The 13358-nt window shown below is 37.5% G+C and overlaps 1 protein-coding gene and 1 pseudogene across 4 annotated transcripts in view; one reads left to right on the forward strand and one right to left on the reverse strand.

Annotated features, from left to right (window-relative positions):
* Positions 1-8841, forward strand: part of Txnrd2 (thioredoxin reductase 2) — an 88136-nt gene extending 79295 nt beyond the window's left edge. For all 4 annotated transcript variants that reach the window (XM_076857733.1, XM_076857681.1, XM_076857706.1 and 1 more), the window contains one exon: positions 7770-8841. In XM_076857733.1, coding sequence (XP_076713848.1) covers positions 7770-7982 — 213 coding nt within the window. In that variant the 3' untranslated portion in view covers positions 7983-8841. The remainder of the gene's footprint in view (positions 1-7769) is intronic.
* Positions 7487-7669, reverse strand: LOC143407716 (phorbol-12-myristate-13-acetate-induced protein 1 pseudogene; annotated as a pseudogene).
* Positions 8842-13358: the final 4517 nt, after the last annotated feature.

A 13358-nucleotide genomic window follows, 5' to 3' on the forward strand; every position in this document is an offset into this window, starting at 1 on the left:
GAAAGAAATATTTTCCCAAATTATCACTTTGGTTTCAAAACCAGACAATTACAAGCAAAGAAACATTACAAGCAAAGAAAATGACAAACCAATATTCCTCAAAAATAGATGAAAAAGTCCTTAACAAAATATGAGCATATTGAATTTAGCAATACATGCAAAAATTCATTATAGCCAAGTGGGATTCATCCCAGGATTGCTAGATGGTTTCATATTCAACATTTAATCAATATAATTTATCACATTAACAGAATGATAAATAAAAATATTGTGATCATATCAATAGAGAAAAAGCATATGTCATTCACATATATCATGTTATTTATGTAAAACAAACTCTTAACAGACTAGAGCTAAAAAGAAACTCTCTCAACCTGCTGAAAAGTCATCTAGGATAAATGTCAATGGCTAATATCTCACTTAATGGTGAAAGATCAAACACTTTCCTTCTAAGATTAGGAATAAGTCAAGGATGTGTACTCCTATCACCTTTGTTGAACTTTGTTACTAAAGATTTTGGCTGTTTTTAGGGGGAAAAACACATATACACACACACATATATAAATATACATATATGGTGTATATATACATATGAATATATGATATACACATTATAGATTGATAAATAGATACATAGAAATGTCCTTTGTATATTCAGCCCTCTGTATCAGTGGGTTCCACATCCACAGATTCAACCAACTGTGGATGGAAAATTTGGGAGGGGAATGGTGTCTGTACTGAACATATACAGACTTGCATTTCTTGTTATTATTTCCAAAATAATACAACTATTTGCCTAGCATTTATATTATCTTAGGTACTATAAGTAATCTAGAGATGATTTAAAGTATAAGAGATGGATATGGCTGTGGCTGAAGCAAGAAGATTACTTGGACACAGGAGTTTGAGAGGAGTCTGGGTAACATAGTCAGAACCTATATTAAAAAGGAAAACAAAGGGGCTGGGGCTGAGGCTCAGCGGTAGTGCACTTGCCTAGCATGTGTGAGGCACTGGGTTCGATTCTCAGCATCTCATATAAATAAATAAATAAAAATAAAAATCTATCAACAATTTTTTTAAAAATATTTTTTAAAAAAGGGGCTGGGATGCAGCTCAAGCGGTAGCGCTCTTGCCTGGCATGCGTGCAGCCCGGGTTCCATCCTCAGCACCACATACAAACAAAGATGTTGTGTCCGCCGAGAACTAAAAAATAAATATTAAAATTCTCTCTCTCTCTCTCTCTCTCTCTCTCTCAAAAAAAAAAAAAAAAAAAAAAGATGAGCTCCCCCCCCCCAAACTGGTGTCCTGACCTCAGGGCACATTGCAGTTAATACCTACATAGGCTGGCATCCCAGACAGATACCTCCCCACACCTGCAAATACCAAGCCAGAAAACCCCCATGACACTGGACTGAGCTGTGAATGGCCAAGAAGCACCCCCAGTACCTCAAACACTACAAGGGCTCTGATACCTGCAGCATCTTCATGCCAACCAGCTTGAAGCCCCGCCTCTCAAAGCACTGGATCACAGTTCCAGTGAGCCGCCACTGTACCCCATCTGGCTTCACTGCAACCAGGGTGCTCTCCTGGGTCCAGGAGGGCCCTCCTTTAAAAGTGGGGAAGTTTAGGGCTGCCATTGCCTCACCCTTTCACATCTCCCCAACCTGAGTTCCTGCCTGGGCCCAGACAGCACTAGGCTTCAGAATGCCTTTATGCAGGGCAGCTCTAGAAGGAACAAGCACAGCACCCCCAAACAGGAGCTGCCTCCTAGCACTGCCTGCCAGGGGTACCCAAGGCAGCATGTCCCCACAGGCTTCTCCCACACAGTGGCAAAAACTGCGCAAGACTGGTGCAGTGGTGTACACCTGTAATCCTAGCAGCTCAGGAAGCTGAGGCAGGAGGATTGTGAGTTCAAAGCCAGCCCCAGCAACTTAGTAAGACCCTGTCTCAAAAAAAATTTAAAAAGGGCTGAGGATGGGGGCTGGGGATGTGGCTCAAGCGGTGGCGCGCTCACCTGGCATGCGTGTGGCCCGGGTTCCATCCTCAGCACTACATACAAACAAAGATGTTGTGTCCACTGAAAACTAAAAAAGAATAAATATTAAAATTCTCAAAAAAAAAAAAAATAAAAGTATGCAGGAGAATACGGGTAGGTTACGTGCAAGTACTATGCCATTTTATATAAGGAAACTGAGTATCTTTAGATCTTGGTGTCCAAGGAGGGTCCTGAAACCAATACCCTGTGGATATCAAGGGACAACTGAATATGAACATATATATATTTTAAAGTATAATTATCTTTAATCATAGATGACATGATCATGTACATGGAAAGTCCTAAGGAATTTATATTCATGGACTCTTTATCTTTTGCTGGTGCTGGAGATCGAACCCAGGGCCTTGAGCATGCTAAGAATTTGCTGTACCACTGAGTTACACCCATAGCCCAATGGAACTGAAATTTTAACAAAGTGTCAAGGTAATTCATCGAGGAAGAGAATCAACTTTTTAACAGATGGTGCCAAAACAACAGGATGTACACATGGAGACAAATGAACTTCGACCTATGTCACACAAAGAAATCAGTTCAAAATACACCATAGATATGCATATAAGAGATAAATCAATAGAACTTTTAAAATTAAACATAGAAGAAAATCTTTCTTTCACTGGGGAAGCAAAAGTTTCTTTGGGTATTAAAATCTCAAGACACCAGACATAAAATTTCTCTTCAAAAGACACTATTGAGAAAATGAATAACACAATTGACAGTAGGAAAAGGTATTTTTGATGAATGTATCTGACAAAGACTTATTCAAAATGTATGTAATAACTTAATAACTTGCAAATTAATAAAATATGACAAACAACCATGTGAAAGCATGGACACTATTAGTTATCAGGAAATGCAAACCAAAAATACAATGGATATTACTCCTCTCCTGTCAGAATGATTAAAATTTAAAAGGCTGATCATATCAAGTGTTGGGGAGGGTGTGGAGCAGCTAGAATCATGATGTATTACTGAAGGAAATACAAAAGTTTCAGTACTTTGGAAAATTCTTAGAAGTTTGTTATAAAGTTAAATATATGTACCTATCTTGTGACCCAGCAAGTCCACTCCTAGATATTATCTAAAAGAAATGAAACTTATGTGTATAAAAAGAACTTGCTCAAATGCTCATAGCAGCTTTCAAAAAAAAAAAAAACAGAAAAAAATTTCAGATAAAACAGAATGTCCATGGATAAAAGAATGGACATGAAAACTGTGTAGACATGAAATGAGATGCAACAGCAATAAAAACAAATGAGACATACTAAACTACAATTTGGATGATTCTTACAAATGTTATATTAACCATAAAAGGCCTGTATTAGTCAGCTTTTTCACTGCTATGACTAAAGGACGCCACTAGCACAATTGTAGAGGAGGAAAAGTTTATTTGAGGGCTCACAGTTTCAGAGGTCTTGGTCCATAGAAGGCTGGCTCCAATACTTGGGGCTTGAGGTGAGGCAAAACATCATGGAAGAAGAGTGTGGCAGAAGGAAGCAGCTCATATGGTGATAAGAAAGCAGAAAGAGTCTCCACTCTCAAGATACAGAATATATACCCCACCGCCACGCCCCCATTCCCACCTCCTCCAGCCACACCCTACCACTTCAGTTAATCCTTATCAGGGGATTAATTCACTGATTGGGTTAAGACTCTTATAATCCAATCATTTCTCCTCTGAACCTTCTTATATTGTCTCACATGTGAGCTTTTGGGGGACACCTCACATCTAAACCATAACAAGGGCAGACACAAAAGAGTCCATACTGTTGGGTTCTGTTTGTTAGAAGTTCCAGAATGAGTGAAATGAAACTATGGAGTAGAAATTGGAACAGTGCCTGTGAAGAATGGAGCATACCGGCACTCTCTGTAGAATAGAATGTTCATAGCTTAATTGTATATGCCAGTGGTTTACATGTACAAAATACATGTGACTGTACAATGCATTCTTAGAGGATACATTCAAAGACTTCCAGGTAATCTTGGGTACTACTAAATCCTATATATACTCTGCATATGTGCCTATGTGCCTCTGATAAAGTTTAAATTTTAAATTAGGCACAGTAAGAGATTATCAAAAATAGCTAAAAATAAAATAGAATAATTATACCAATATACATTGGTGTTATGTAAATGATTTGGTGTCACTCTTTTCAGTGGATCTCTTGTTGAAAACTTCCTATAGGTTCAAAGCTTTCTGCCATGAATGGTTTTCTGTTTATGTCTTCCACCCACAAAGTAATGGTCTTTTCTTTTTTTAAAATTGGGGATTGAACCAGGGGCAGTTTACTACTGAGTACATCACTAGTCCCCTTTTATTTTTGAGATAGGGTCTCACTAAGTAAATGAGATATTGTTAAATTGCAGAAGCTGGCCTTAAGCTTGTGATCCTCTTGCCTCAGCCTCCTGAGTTGCTTAGATTACAGGCATGCATCACTCTGATCGGCCTCTTTTCATCTTAACTCAGTACTAACCACACACTGTAGCTGTAACTGTCTCAGTTTTAGGTACAACAGTAAAAACTAGCACAAAGTTACTTTTCTTTCTTCACAATTTCATGCTTAGATTTGTTCTTATCATAGATCTTAGCAATATCAACAGGCATTTTTTTTTTCTTTTTTCAGAAATTTCACTTTTCACTAAAAGGAACAAAGGAAGCAATTTACAACTTCTCTTTGGCATATCCAAATTGACAGTATCTCTATCTTTGTGTTTGGGGACCATTATTAATAAAATAAGGATTACTTGAGAACAAGTACAAAGGGATGGTTCATCCTGAGAGATACAGAATGGGGCGGTGCTATATTTCTGGTACTCAAAATGCTATGTAATTTAAGAATCTTATATTATTTATTTATGGAATTTTTTTAATGGTGATTCAATTTTAATTGTTTATTGACACAGTATCAACTTTCATATGTACATATAAATAGTTACAGACCTTAAATACCCACATGGCAAAACATTTGCCTCTAGGCAAAAAAAAAAAAAAAAAAAACACAAATTTTTGTGATAAACAAGCCTTAATACTGAAGATAGATGCTGAGACAATATTGCATCTAAGGTTACTACAGTCTACATTGCTATTCTCACTCTAAGAACTCAAGTAATTAAGGAACCCTTGCCTCACCACAAAAATGAAATACATATTTTCAAACCAAATGGAAAATAATTATAAATAGGTAAGATAAATAAAATTTCTGACAAATTTAATCACAGCATCATTCCCTTTTTTAATTTTTTAGTTTTATTTTTAATTGATAAAATGTATATACAATGTATTTAATATATGGATACACTGTAGAATGATAAAATCAGAATATTTATCCTTTCCATGTGGTAAGAACACACAAAATTCCTTTAGTTGTTTTGAAATGTACATTAACTATTTAATTACACAACAGAACATCAGAACTCATTTCCAACTTTGTAGTCTTTTCCCCACCCCACCCCCACTTCTCCAACCAAATTCAGGTTATCTGGTAATCACCATCCTAAAGTCAGAATTTGATTTGTGATCAAATTAAATGAGATCAAAGGGCATTTAATCTCTGTGTATATCCTCTAGATTCACCACATTCACTTTAACAAATGGTAGCATCTCCTTTGTTAAGGCTCAATAATACTCATTGTGTTTACATACTACTTCAGTTATCTCTTGGACACAGGCTGTTTTCATGTCTTGCCTGTTGTAAATAACACTGCAGCAAACCCAGGAGTGTGCATAACCCCTCAGCATACTGACTTCAATTTCTTTGGATATATATCCCAGTAGTGGGGTTGCTGGATCATACTATAGTTTTGTTTCTTAATGAATTTTCATACTGTTTTCCAAAATGGCTGTACTAACTTACAAAACCAGAAAAGGTAGATCAAGTTTCCTTTTCCCCTCCACATGTCTCCTGCACTTGTTATCTTTCATCTTTTTGAAAATAACCAATCTAGCAGGTATAAGGTTCTTGTGGTTTTCATTTGCATTTCTCAGACTCTTCTGCTGTATAAGTACCAACGTGTTAACCAGTTGTACCACTGGAGCATCCACTCGGAATCTTCTATCTGTTGAACATTTGTATGTCTTCCTTCGAGACATGTCTCTTCAAATCCCTTGACCAAGTTTAATAGGATTGTTTGTTTTGCTATTGAATACTTAGTTTCATGTCTACAGCTCATATAAAAAACACTGATGAAGCTCTTCAAAGAGCCTTCATATTACTCTAATGTAAATTATACAAATATCCATATATATAGATATCTCTTCATATCTGTATGAAATTTTTATTTTGAATGAGAAATATCTGTTCCTCTTCTTTTTTGATAATATCCCAGTTATGAAAATGTTCTAATTTCTTTTAAAAGATCACTTTTTGCAGGATGTACACACTAACTACTGTGAGAAGGGCATCTTCAATTTTTTAGAAACTTTCTGTGAATATTTGTTTTACTAAGTTTTAATTCTACCAATTATTTGTTTTACTAAGTTTTAATTCTACCAATTAAAAAGTCAGTCCCAGAAATTCATGAGGTTGAGCCAGGGGTACTGCCAAGTTAGAAGTCAGTCTCAGCAACTTAGCAAGATTCATCTCAAGAATAAAATGAAAAACAGGGCTCAGTGATGAGAGACCATGAATTCAATCCCAGTACTGGGGGGTGAGGGAGAGGACATTTGGTTCTTTTTTTATTATCCTTGGTCATATGAAATCACCAAACTCTTTAATCATTTAATATTCAATTGGCTAGAGTTTTACTGACACTATGTAATCAAATGTTTTCAAAGTTACTTTCTAGTTTTTCATACATGCAGTTAATGCTCACAGGAACACACTTAAAGGTCACCTGAACAGAAACAATACAGTCTGAATTGGAAAAAAAAAAAAAAAAAAGAATTAACTATGTTACATTTTGTAGTGACCTATGCAATCAATGTTCCCTGTGAACTTTACTTTTTCTTAAATGATGTTTTTAAAATAACATCCAGTGTTATCAGAATGAAATGTTTTCTTTTACCATAATTAAATGTATAAAACAAACTGAAAAAGCAAAAACACAGAGCTACTTCTTCCCCACTGCCCAATATGATCATTTGTCAACTCTTGTTATACCAGGCTGGGCAGCAACATTCAACAAAAATACTAGAATAATCTCTAAGCAAAAAAAGAAATGCATTAACAATAACTTCCCTATTTTTAAAGCTCTTCCATTCATGTTTTAAAATAAAACATGGTTCCACAAAGGTCTCACGTCCCAAAGGAAGCCTCCTACAGAAATTCATCTTTTGACTTGTTATGTTTTCCCTTTCCAAAGACTTCCAAAAGGAAGTGAATGCTCTTTCACATTCCTTTCAATTATAATGCAGTCTCTCCTCTGATGAAATTGGACCTACTGGGGATACTTCCTTTTTAAAGGACTCCCTTCACCCAAAGGCTTTTGAAGCAGTCAGGTTACTAAACTGAAGAGTTTGGAAATCAAATTCAGAAGTTTCTGACGGAAATTTACTTTGTCTCCAAATCTCCTGAGTTGAATGCCAGACTCAACTTCCACCTCTGTTAATGCTGATGCTGGGGTCGCTGGGGTCGCTGGGGGCAGCTGCTCATTCTTCCACCCCTTCTTTCCAGGCATCTCCATAGGTGTGACCTCTGCTACAGAACCCAGAGAATTTGGTCTATTTTCAATTTTCCTGAGCTGAGTGACACACTCAACTTCCAGTTCTTCTTTCCAGGCATCTCCCCGAGCGCCGCCGAGATCTCCGCTGCAAACCTGGGGAACTCTGTCCCCCGACTCAGGAGCTCAGGCTTCCGTAGGACGCGAGCTGCACGCTGGGCCGGCCAGCGGGACAGGGACACCTCAGGAGTTCCTGAGGGCACTCTGTGACGGGATCCTCAGAGCTCCCGCGCCGAGGCCACTCACGAGTCATCGGAATTTTTTAATATAGTATTTTCAGTCTACGGTTGAGCATAGGTAACTGAAACCATAGAAAGAGAAACTTCAGATATGGGGATGCAACTACATTAGGTTCTGTATATTTCATTATAGTAAATCAACCTCAACAACAAAAAGAATGGAAGGAAACCCACAAAGGCACTACTCTTTCTAAAGGCTGAAGTACAAGGAGCCCTGGAGCACCACACTCAGGGGCTCATCCTCCTGGCTAAATTGGAAGGGTCTCTGAAGTGTCCATGCTAATCACAAAGGTCACAGACCCATCAGCAGGACAGAAGGTAGACCTTTCTGGAAAATGACCATTAGACCTCTGAAGAGGCACCAAAGGATACAGCTCTGAATTTTGAAGGAAATTTCTGTCAAGACAGTAAAATGGCTGGCTAAATAGCAAAGCCCTGCTGCTCCTGATTCTGACTCAGATGCTCTGAAGAATGACTCTCATGCAAGTCCAAGCACAAAGAGCACAGGCAGCTAAGAGACTAATAGTTCTTGGAGAGTGAATATCAACCCTTCTGTGCTGCCTATGCCTGCTTCTTGTTACCCCTGGCTCTAGGGAGCCACAGGGCTCACATTAACCTAAAACATCTGAGAGACAAAGTCCAATTCAATGTCCTTTGGGTGACCACTTTCTCTGGGCCTCACAGTTCAAATGCATCCATACAAGTAAGGGGATTTCCCTTGGGTAAGTCTTGTCCATCTGTGAATTGAGCTTATTCCTGCTTTATTATCCTTGGGAATTCTTTCATCATATGATGGGCTCTCAGCAAAGTTTGCTTCCCCCACTCTAGTTGAAAAGGCAGCCTGGGCCCTGTTACGGACCCAATCCATAGGAAAGTTAAAATTATTTGGAAATATATGTATTGAAGTCAGTATATGCATCACATTAGTACAGCAAAAGGAAAAAAAACTGTGTGATCATCTCAATACAGAAAAAGCATTTGACAAAACTCAATACTTTTTCAAGACAAAGATACTCAATAATAGGATGCTTCTTCAAAATAGTAAAGCTCATACATGAAAAACCCAAACAACAGATTTCAGATTTCACTCTGAAAGTCTAAAATCTGTTCCCTTAAGACAGGGGACAAAACAAGGATGCACATTTCTGCCACATCTATTCCAGCATAGTGCTTGATATGGTTTAGATATGAAGAGCCTCCCAAAGGCTCATGTATAAGACAATGCAAGAAAGTTTAGAGGTGAAATGATTGGGTTATAAAAGCTATAATCTATTCAGTGGTAAATGTAGGCAGGTGGGGAGTGCCTAGAGGAGGTAGATGTCTGGGGGTGTGCCTTTGGGGTTTATATTTTGTCCCTGGTGAGCAGAACTCTGTTTTCTGATTGTTATGGTCTGAGCTGTTTTTCTCCTCCACACTCTTCTGCCAAGATGTTCTGCCTCACCTGCAGCCCAGAGCAAAGATATGGGCCATCTGAAACCTCTGAAACCATGAGCTTCCTCTTCTAAAATTGTTCTCATTAGGTCTTTTGATCATAGAAGCAAAAAAGCTGACTAAAACAGTACTGGAAGTTGTAGCCAGAATAATTATGCAAGAAAAGGAGTTCCAAAATGGAAAGAAAGAAGTAAAAATCTTTGTTCATAGATGTTATGAGCTTACCTAGAAAACCATGAAGTTCCTTGAAAGCATTGTTAAAACTACTAAGTTTGGGCGGTGGTGCCCCACTGTGATCCCAGTGACTTGGGAGGCTGAGACAGGAGGATTACAAGTTTAAGGCCAGCCCCAGCAATTTAGCGAGGCCCTAAGCAATTTAGCAAGACCCTGTCTCAAAGTAAAACATAAAAAGAGCTGGGGAATGTAGATCAGTGGTAAATTGCCCTGAGTTAAATCCCCACTACCACCCTACCCCCTGAATTGCTAAAAGGAATAAAAGAAAACCTAAATAAGCTAGGCGTGGTGGTGTACATCTGTAATCCCAGCTGCTTGGGAGGCTGAGGCAGGAGGGTAGTGAGTTCAAAGCCAGCCTCAGACTTAGCAAGGCACCTAGCAACTCAGTGAGACCTTGTCTCTAAATAAAATATAAAAAAGGGCTGTGGATGTGGTTCAGTGGTAAGCACACCTGGGTTCAACCCTCAGTATTGAAAGAAAGAAAGGAAGGAAGAAAGAAAACTAAATAAAAGGAAAAGACATAAAATAAAACCTGAAAATAAAAGACTAAAATAATATTCCCCCAGAGCTAGAAGAGCATTGTACACAGGGTCTCATGCATACTAGGCAAGTGTTCTACCACTGAGCTCATCCCAGCCCAATATTGTTAAGATATCAATACTATCCAAAGTGACCTAAGATTCAATGAATTCTTATTAAAATATCCATGGTGATTTTGCAGAGATAGAAAAACCTATCCTGAAATTCATATGGAATCTCAAGGGACCCCTAATAGTCAAAACAATCTCAAAAAGGAACAAACTTGAAGGTCTCATACTTCCTTTTTTGAAAGCATATTACCAAGCTACAGTAATCAAAACATTGTGGTAATGGCATAAAGACAAACATATAGCCAGAAATAGTTGTGCATTCCAGCTACTCCAGAGATCAACCTGGGCAACTAAGTAAGACTGTATCTCAGAATAAACAAAGGGCTGGGCATGTAGCTCAGTGGTAAAGGGCCCCTGACTTCAATCTCCAGTACAAAAAAAATAAAATAAAAAAATAAAAAGACACATAAACTGATGGGAACTAATAGAAAGTCTAGAAACAAACTCTCACATATAATTTTTTTTTGGTACCAGGGATTGAATCCAGGGGCACTTAACCACTGAGCCACATCTCCATCCCTTTTTATTTTTTATTTTGAGGCAGGGTCTCTCCAAGTTGCTTAGAGCCTCTCTAAATTGCTGTGGCTGGCATTGAACTTGTGATCCTCCTGCCTCAGCTTCCCAAGCTGCTAGGATTACAGGAGTGTGCTATCATGCCCAGCATATATTATTTTTTTAAAAATTTATTATTTAGGTGTAGTTGGACACAATACCTTTATTTATTTATTTTTATGAAGTGCTGAGAATCTAACCCAAGGCCTCACATGTGCTAGGTTGAGCGCTTTACCACTGAGCTACAACCCCAGCCCTAGCTTATATGATTTTTAAAAAAATATTTATTTAAATTATTTTTTTGGTTGATATATTCTTATTTTATTTATTTATATGTGATGCTGAGAATCAAACCCAATGCCTCACACATGCCAAGGAAGTATGCTACAGCTGAGCCCTAGCCCCAGCCCCATGTATGATTTTTGACAAGGGTATCAAAATCATTCAATGGGGAAAGGACAGTCTTTATAACAAATAGTGCTGGAAGAATTGAATGTTCACATGCAAAAGAACAAAGCCAGATTCTTACCAAACAGAATACACAAAAATTAATTCAAAATGGATCAGAGACATAAATGTAAAACCTAAAACTATAAAACTCTTAGAAGAAATTCATAGGGCAAAATCTTCACAATATTGGATTTGGCAGTGATTTCTAGGCTGTAACATCAAAAGTATAGCAACTAAAACAGCATGTAGACAAATTTGACTTTGTAAAATTTTTAAAATTCTGTGTATCAAAGGAAACTATCAATAGGATGAAAGGCAATCTATGGAATGGGAGAAATATTAGCAAAATATATATCTATGTTTATATGTATATCTATATGCATATGAATCTCTAGAATATCTAAAAAAACTTTTACAACTTAAAAATAAACAAAAGCTCAACTAAAAATAGGAATGACTTAAATAGACTTTTCTCCAGTGAAGACATACAAATGGACAATAACATTTGACTATCACTAATGACTATCACTAGTCATTTAGGGAAATGCAAATTAAAACCACTATGAGATACCATATAATATCCATCAGTATGGCTATTGTTGAAAAACCCAGAAAATAACCAAGTGTTGGGGAGAATGTGGAGAAACTGGAACCCTTGTGCATTGTTGGTGGGAATGTAAAATGATGCAACCACTATGGAAAACATTTTGGTGGTTCCTCAAAGAGTGATATAGATCCTATGTACATATATGAATATGCCACAGTTGATCTTACCATTGTGTATATCCATAGGAAATTAATTTAAAAATATAACTATGGGTAAATGGCAGAAAGATCAATAGAGGGAAGGGAGCAAGAAGAGAGCGGGGAGAGGGAAGGGGAGGGAGAGGTACTGGGATCTGAATTACAACAAGATATATAATATTACATATATTGTATAATTATGTTAAAATGGATTCCACTGTCATGTATAATTAAAAAGAACCAATAAAAGTAAATAAATAAAATAAGAAAAGGAAATAAAATAAAATAAATAAAATAAAATAAAATTTTAAAAAAATAAGAAAAGGGGAAAAAGTGATACAGAATTACCATATGGTCCGGCAATTCCACTCTTTGGGGGAAATACTTAAAAATAATTGAAACCAGGGACTCAGAACAGAATTTTGTACAACAATATTCACAGCAGCATTATTCACAATTGCCAAAAGATGGAAACAATACCAAGTGTCCATGGAGAGATGAATAAATAAACAAAATGTATATATACACAACAGCTTTTAAAAAGTAAAATTCCAACATGTTACAACATGAGTGCACCCTGGAAACATACTAAGTGAAATATGAGAGCCACAAATATTTTGAGCCTACATATGTGAGGTACCTAGAGTAGTCAAATTCATGGAGATAGAATGTAAAATGTGGATGCAAGGGGTTGGGGGTAAGGTGGATGAGGAGCTAGTTTTTAAGACAGTTCCTGGGGTAATGAGAAAGGTCTGGGAATGGTAGCCGTGTACTTAATGCTACTGAATTGAATACCTAACTGGTTAAGATGGTAAATTTTGTTTTGTATATGTTAGTACAATACACACACACACACACACACACACACACACACACTGGAGAATGGCCTAAAACGACAACAAAAAAGCAATCTGAACCAAAAAAAGGATTTTTTTTTTTTTTTTTTTTTTTGGCCTTGTTTGATTAGTGTTTTGCACAAGCCTGCTGCCCACTCTGCTGTAGGCCCTGAGTTGGCCTGAGCTGCCTGGAGCTGCCTGGAGCTTGAGGTAAGCTGAATTCACAGGAACTCCCCTTCTCCCTCCAGGGAGGAAGTTTAAATTATCAGGTCAATTAGGAAAGATACAACCGAAAAATCCAAGTTTCTTTCATTCACACTTCAAGAAGGCGTTTCCTGGCTGGGTGCCACTTTTATTATTTTTGGCCCAGGCGACTGAAAGCCCCCACAGAACCAGAGAAGGTACAATGTAATCTTTGATTCGCGTTTCAAGGATCAAAGGGAGTGAGTTTGGGTATAAATGCAGATAACATTTCAGAGATCTTTCATGAAGGGAATCACCAGACCAGGGC

Source organism: Callospermophilus lateralis, chromosome 1, assembly GCF_048772815.1.
Source record: "Callospermophilus lateralis isolate mCalLat2 chromosome 1, mCalLat2.hap1, whole genome shotgun sequence".
Taxonomy (NCBI): domain Eukaryota; kingdom Metazoa; phylum Chordata; class Mammalia; order Rodentia; family Sciuridae; genus Callospermophilus; species Callospermophilus lateralis.